The sequence below is a fragment of the Rhipicephalus sanguineus genome, chromosome 9 (genome assembly GCF_013339695.2).
Source record: "Rhipicephalus sanguineus isolate Rsan-2018 chromosome 9, BIME_Rsan_1.4, whole genome shotgun sequence".
In the NCBI taxonomy this organism is placed as follows: Eukaryota; Metazoa; Arthropoda; class Arachnida; order Ixodida; family Ixodidae; genus Rhipicephalus; species Rhipicephalus sanguineus.
The window spans coordinates 22,322,787-22,329,365 of record NC_051184.2 but is presented as its reverse complement, the minus strand read 5'-3'; the positions used below and the strand labels follow the sequence as shown (position 1 = coordinate 22,329,365).

General features: G+C 48.7%; 1 protein-coding gene across 4 annotated transcripts in view; it reads left to right on the top strand.

The window, feature by feature from the left end:
* LOC119404743 (uncharacterized) overlaps positions 1 to 6,579 on the top strand; it is a 153,672-nt gene that overhangs the window by 37,498 nt on the left and 109,595 nt on the right. For all 4 annotated transcript variants that reach the window (XM_049418999.1, XM_049418998.1, XM_037671411.2 and 1 more), the window contains exon 4: positions 565 to 837. In XM_049418999.1, the coding sequence (XP_049274956.1) occupies positions 565 to 837 (273 nt within the window). The remainder of the gene's footprint in view (positions 1 to 564; positions 838 to 6,579) is intronic.

Genomic DNA, 6,579 nt, shown 5'->3' with positions numbered 1-6,579 from the left:
GTATTTGTGTGTGTGTGTGTGGGGGGGGGGACACTCACGCCCATTTACCACAGCCCAGAGAGTCTTATGACGGCACCCAGGAAGTGGTCTGTTTAGAGATGTATACATTCGCGATGTTTCAGTCTGTCTTTCCGTTGCACGATCGAATGTGTCGGAATCTTGCTTTTTTTCTTCTCCGGCAGGCGCTTGGCGATGTCCTCTGTTTGCTCTCCGTGAGGCTTTCTTCCAATAGGCGGTGGTTCCTATCAAGAACTCCCGACGGGTCTTCGACAACACTTGTAGAATAAACCACACCAGTTGAGAGAGTAAAGATTATATTTATGTGGCAAGTAGACTCTAGCCCTGCAATAATGTTCATGGCGAATGCCGTCGCTGCTCTTCTTTTTTTCTCCGTCTGTGCTCGAGTTTGCGGTCTTGCACAAGATGGCATCGTAAATAGGCGTTGTGCCCCTTCAAGTGGCAGTTGTCAGCCTGTTCTGTCCCTATTTCCTCTGTGTCCTTGGGTATGCATATCAAATAATAATAATGGTGGTAATAATAACAACAACTAATGCCTGTACGCAGGTGCCTGCGACCGGCTGTTCGTTGCCGAGTGGATCCAGGGCATGGAGCTGGAGGGCCACGACAACCGGGTGCTGGGCAACGCCACGCGCCGGGCGTGCCTCGAGGCGTGCGCGGCCGAGCGCTCGTTCGTGTGCCGCTCGGCTGAATGGGACGAGCAGCGCGGAGGCGAGTGCCGACTCAGCCGATATGACCGATTCTCGAGGCACGTGCACTTTGGCCGATCGGCCAACCCGTCCGTCGCGTACTTCGACAACACGTGCGCCTACAAGCCTGGTAAGTGAACGAACGAACGAACGAACGAACGAACGAACGAACGAACGAACGAACGAACGAACGAACGAACGAACGAACGAACGAACGAACGAACGAACGAACGAACGAACGAACGAACGAACGAACGAACGAACGAACGAACGAACGAACGAACGAACGAACGAACGAACGAATGAATGAATGAATGAATGAATGATAACGTGCGTTGGAGAAGTAGTTGGTGCATCACTGGGGAAAAAAACGCTAAATAATACCCTGCTTTCCATTGTCTAGTGCCTTTTGTGAGCTGTTTTGTTCCCATTGAGTACGTGAGTCATTGAGTGAAGTTATGAATAAAAATAGTGAGTGAGTAAATGAATATAAGTGAATGAGTGTTTGATTTAATGAATGAATGAATGAATGAATGAATGAATGAATGAATGAATGAATGAATGAATGAATGAATGAAAGTGAGTGAGTGAGGAACGGAGGGAGCGAATCAAGTTATGATAGCACAGTATATATGGCCTGCTGTCTTGGCAAGGTTATGGGAAGGCTACACCAGTATACTGATATTCACCTCACCCGGTCATATACAATCCACTGAGAAGAAAAGTAAGGGTAACAAGAAGATGGCTTTCGCTTTCAAGTCATCTTAGGCAAACGCATGAGGGACCGGGTGATATTGTTGCACTAGTTCAGCGCAGAAGGTTGGGAGACAAACAAACAGAAGACAAGACACCCAGACAAACGCTTGTCTAAGTATCGTTTTCCTACACTTTGCGCTCTAAACGCTATATGCAGTAAACACTGGTGCGCAATAGCCACGCGTTGTTCACGTCCACTACAGTTTCCGAACTTTGGGTGAAATGGCCTCTCAGACACACGTGCAAAGCACTACACGCTATGGAGACGGTGTCGTTAGCGAAGACGGCGCCTCCCTTCCGAACGAAAGAAGCAGTCGTTTCTCCTAAGCTTCACGCGAACTATTGGACGCCTTCATCTTTCGTTTCGCGGAGCCTCCTGCATCACCACTCGCTCGCCCTCGTTCTGTCAGCTAAGGGAAGAATAACTCCCGAAAGAGACGAATAACTCCGTTCATCTGTCTTCATTGGGGGCAGCACTCTGACGGCCTTTTCGCCGGGGAGATCCACAGTTCCTGTATACGTTCTTCTGTATACACAAGAGTGTTCTTGCGCCCGTTGAGTTCCACAATACAGAGGAAGAAAATGGTGGTAACTAGATGAGCCGGGACCGCATCGCGCAACTTCTTATCTCTTGCTGTTATCTTTCTTCGCGGTGTCTTCAAGAGAAGAAAGGCACGGTTCTTGGCGAAAAGGAGGACGGAGCGGCAACGATAGTACGGCCCGCGGAGTCGTGAGTGGTGTAGTGGAGACGCCCGGCGACCACTTGGCGTGCGGTCTTGTTCCGGTGATTGGAGCTCCTCCGGGCCGCCGCGGCGGCCCTGAGAGTGGACCGCGGGGCCTGAGTGCCTTTCTCTCTTGTGCCCCGGACACGCCAGCGTCCGGCAATGCTTGCCCCCTTCGGACGTTGTTGTTCTCGTATAATCGGATTTGAGGCTGGACGCTGCGGTCCCCCGCAAAGTTGGTTTGGCGAGAGGATAAGACTCAAGTGAGAGAGAGCAACGATAGAAAGCGCTGGCGTCCTTTCCAGCGCCTTGCGTCTTGCGGGGTGCCTCAGTTTCCTGCACTGCGGAAGTCGTAGTAAGTGGAGGTTTACTTGGGGAAATACATGCAGCCGAACCCGGATGTATCATATCTTAAAAGAAAAAAAAAAGGAAGTAAAACTTCAGCCATGGTTCTCGCCGGACAAACCGTCGAAGAGCGAAGGTGTAATAAGGACGACGACTTACGGTACAAAGAGTCATAATCATCATCGTAATTTCGATCATCATCATTTCATTTTATGTATTTATTTATTCACTTCACCCAATTGTCACGTCACCTGCGTGGCTACTACTACTACTACTACTACTACTACTACTACTACTACTACTACTACTACTACTACTACTACTACTACAGCTACTACGACGACTACTACTACTACTAGTACTAGTACTACTATTACAGCTACTACGACTACTACTACTACTACTAGTACTAGTACTATTACTACCACTACTACTACTACTACTACTACTACTACTACTACTACTACTATTACTACCACTACTACTACGATGACGACTACTAATACTACTACTACTACTACAACGACGACGGCACCAGGTAGACTGAGACAGCTTGACTATAAAAGTTCTATATATAGGTAATTCTATATATAAAATATTTAATATATCGCAATTATTTCAAGGCGATCTTACAACAGTTCGATACATACAATCATTCGTTACATATGGGTTCGATATATGCCGATATATACAGAAAAGGAGAGAAAGAAAGGGAAGGTTGTTAGGGTGTACTTGAAAAGCGCTTACCACAAAGACGAAAGACACACAGCAGGCCTGTGTCCTTGTCGGCCGCGCTGTTCATGTACCCTCCGATGATCAACCAACTCGCCCAAATCAAGGTATTCTTGCTACAAAGGGAAGTCTGCTACAAAGGGAATAACCGCACTGCATACCTGTCTAGCGCGATCGGCTGATCCCTGTACGGCAGTCAGCAGTGGGGGAGGAGGGGAGTAAAGAATAAAGAGAGAGGGAAAGAACGTATGGAAACTATTTACGTATGTAGAGCGAAGGAAATAATATCTCATAGCTTGTAGGCTGAATTCCTAGAGATGGAATATCGCTATGCTTTGCACACTGGCACTGTTATGTTGGTACAATACACACAATGGCCCAATCGCTAAAAGGAGAACGCGTTCTACCGCTGTGTAGCACTAACCTCCTGAGGTAGTCCTAGGTTAATTACTTGAGCGTCCATGCCTCATTTACGCCGACAACTACCGCACTGTTGTTGTGATCTCATTCGAGCTTTCGCTGTAAAAAAAATTATCGTTTCACCCGCAAAAAATGGAATCAGTTAATGCGACAGCATCAAATTGGAATGTTATACGAAACAAGTATAGCTGCCTAATCCTTTACGATTCAATCTGACCGTATTACCTGTACAAAGGTAATACGACCAGTCCAGTAAGCGAAGTGGTTTTCGTGATGTCTGTCGTCACAACGCTTTGTAAGCGATGAGAGCACAGCACGTAGAAAAGTATGAGACGTCTACTGATCTCTGTAGAGATAGAGCGCGCGCGAACGGCGCCCTTTTGATCAACGTTTGCAGTTGCTGCTCTAGCGACGCCACCCCCCCTCCCCTTACCGGCACCCCTTCATGCTTCTTCGCCCGACGGAGTCGGCCGGCACGTTTCATCTCTGCTTGCTTGAGCCGCGCCCGTGAGCAGCCTTTGACGCAAGGTTTCACGCGCACTGAACATAGGGCGCAAAAGTGTCGAAATCTGGGCCAGTTGGTTCATGTTACTTGAAGAAGAGCCAGCAAATTCCCGGCACATGAGGAAGAAGCAAACGCACACAACGCTGGATACGACGACATACGACGCGCGGAGCGACGTTATCGATTTGGACTTTATACTGAACATGACGGCGACGGCAAAAAGGCATCTCGGATGTTCATATAATGGCTATCGCAATAAAATATACAAAGTGTGCTGCGCATTTGCTAGCACCAGCACGATCGTTTTGAACGTTTTAAGTTTTGTTGTTTTCATTTACGGGTTTTCCATTTGCAGGCCTCACGCGCATTAGGCTCGCGCTCGGCTCGGGCAAGCATTTTGAACGGAAGCTGCAGACCGCGAAAAACCGAACTTTTGGCGTAGCTTCTATGAACTAGCACGATATACGTGAGAAACGGATTTATAGGAGCATTGTATCGTGAACCGAACAGTCCTGTGAGTGCTGCACGCAACAAACTAGCGCTGTACTGTTCAGCGAAAACTCCCCCATGCCAATTTGAAAGGAGGCCCGACGTTCGCTCCGTACGTCGGTTTGCTTGTCTGTCGGGCTATATCCGGGAGTAACTCTCGATGTATAAGTTCATTTTGTTCTTTTGTGGATGTTCCCGGTAGTGGACTGCGGTCCTTTTCGGAGAGCGAGCCCTAACTTCTTGAGGCAGCGCGCTCGCCTTGCTCCCGGGTCGTATCTCTTGGGGCGTTGAATTGAATTAGGGAACCAGGCGTGTATAGAGGCCGTCGTCGCCGTCGCGTCTTTGTCTCTCGGTGGGGGCCGCGGGTCCTCAAATCAAGCCGCAGTCACTGGTCTGCCCGGGGCTTGTTTGCAGTCCATCGCTGTCGAAGTACGCGTTGTACGGTCTCAAGGATAGTTGGGTCGGCCTAACGTGGCGTCTGAATGTTTGCTCGGTCATCATCTGCGGCCCTCTCCTTCTCTCTCTCTTGCTATTGTGCGTCAGCGAGAAAGATGAACTTTATTGTAATCGCAGACAAAGTTGAATACAATCGACTACGAAGAAGAAGAAGAAGAAGAAGAAGAAACAAACGACGATGAGGAACATGGCAATCGTTTCTTGGCCAATCGCCCATAGTGGGTGTGAGCCATGCATAAAGGAAATCATCATCATCATCAGCGCCTTCGAGTCTTCTTAGGTGAATGCGTATGGGAGCGCGTGACTTCATTCTCCTGCTCTCTTTGCTGAGGTGCTGAGCCGTGCCCCCTTATGGTGCAGAGAGACTTTGATTTGGGCGAATTGGTGTTCATAGTTATTTGAAAGCGCAGCGCGACTGAGAGAAAGAGAGAGAGAAAGAATACAGGAAAGACAGGGGGCCAACTAAACTACATCCAGTTTGCTACCCTACACATAGGGAGGGGAATGAGGGAGTAGAAGAGAGAGAGAGAAAGAGAAAACAATCAGTGCACATATTTCACAACACACACAGTGAAGTCACCGAGACAAAAACACGAAGGAACACAAATGTGTATAGATGACTTGTACTGGCGTCACTGAAACGGCCATGTTGGAGCACCGCGGGGTGCGAAACGAAGCTTGCGATGTCACAGTAATGCTATCAGTACATGGCATGCTGTTTTCTTTTTACGTCATAGGCGCACAACTTTCCGGCGGCGTCGTTGTGGTAATGAAGCAGGTTAACCGCAACGTGATTATGCTGCCTTCACGTCATCAAAGCCTCCATGTTGGAGTACCGGCACGTTAAGATGCCGCTTCCATGACGTCACATGCAAGCTACCTATGCGTGTTTCTCCGTGTCTTTACATATGAGCTTTTAAACAACCCCCTTCTGCGCTGCAGAATATACAACGACCGTTTATCTCAACCCCCTCCCCCATCCTCCCCTTCTGGTCAGAAAAAATATTTTAGCGCTGCAAAGTTGAGGACAAGAAAAAACATGGACAACACAGACGAAGCGCTTCGTCTGTGTTGTTCATGTTTGTTCTTGTCCTCAACTATGCAGCGCTAAAATATTTTTCTACAGTATGTTCCAACTAGCCCCCACCCAAGCTCTTTCTGATCAACCGGCGCTAATGCGAGTGTGTCCAACAATGGCGCGTTACAGCTAGTCGACCGTGCGTTGTTCGCGCAGTTGACCGGTTCGTGAAGGTCCGTGTACTACAGTCCACCACTCATCGCGGAAGGGAGTCTGAAAGGTGTCCCCCACCCCTCCCCTTTCTCCCCTCTTTTCCCTCCTTGTCCAAGGCTAAGGAACGCGTACATTTCTCTGCCAGTCTTGAATGGCTGCTCCTGTCAGGTCCAGTCTCTCTCGCGGACAGCACGTGAACGGCAACTGCTCTGAACG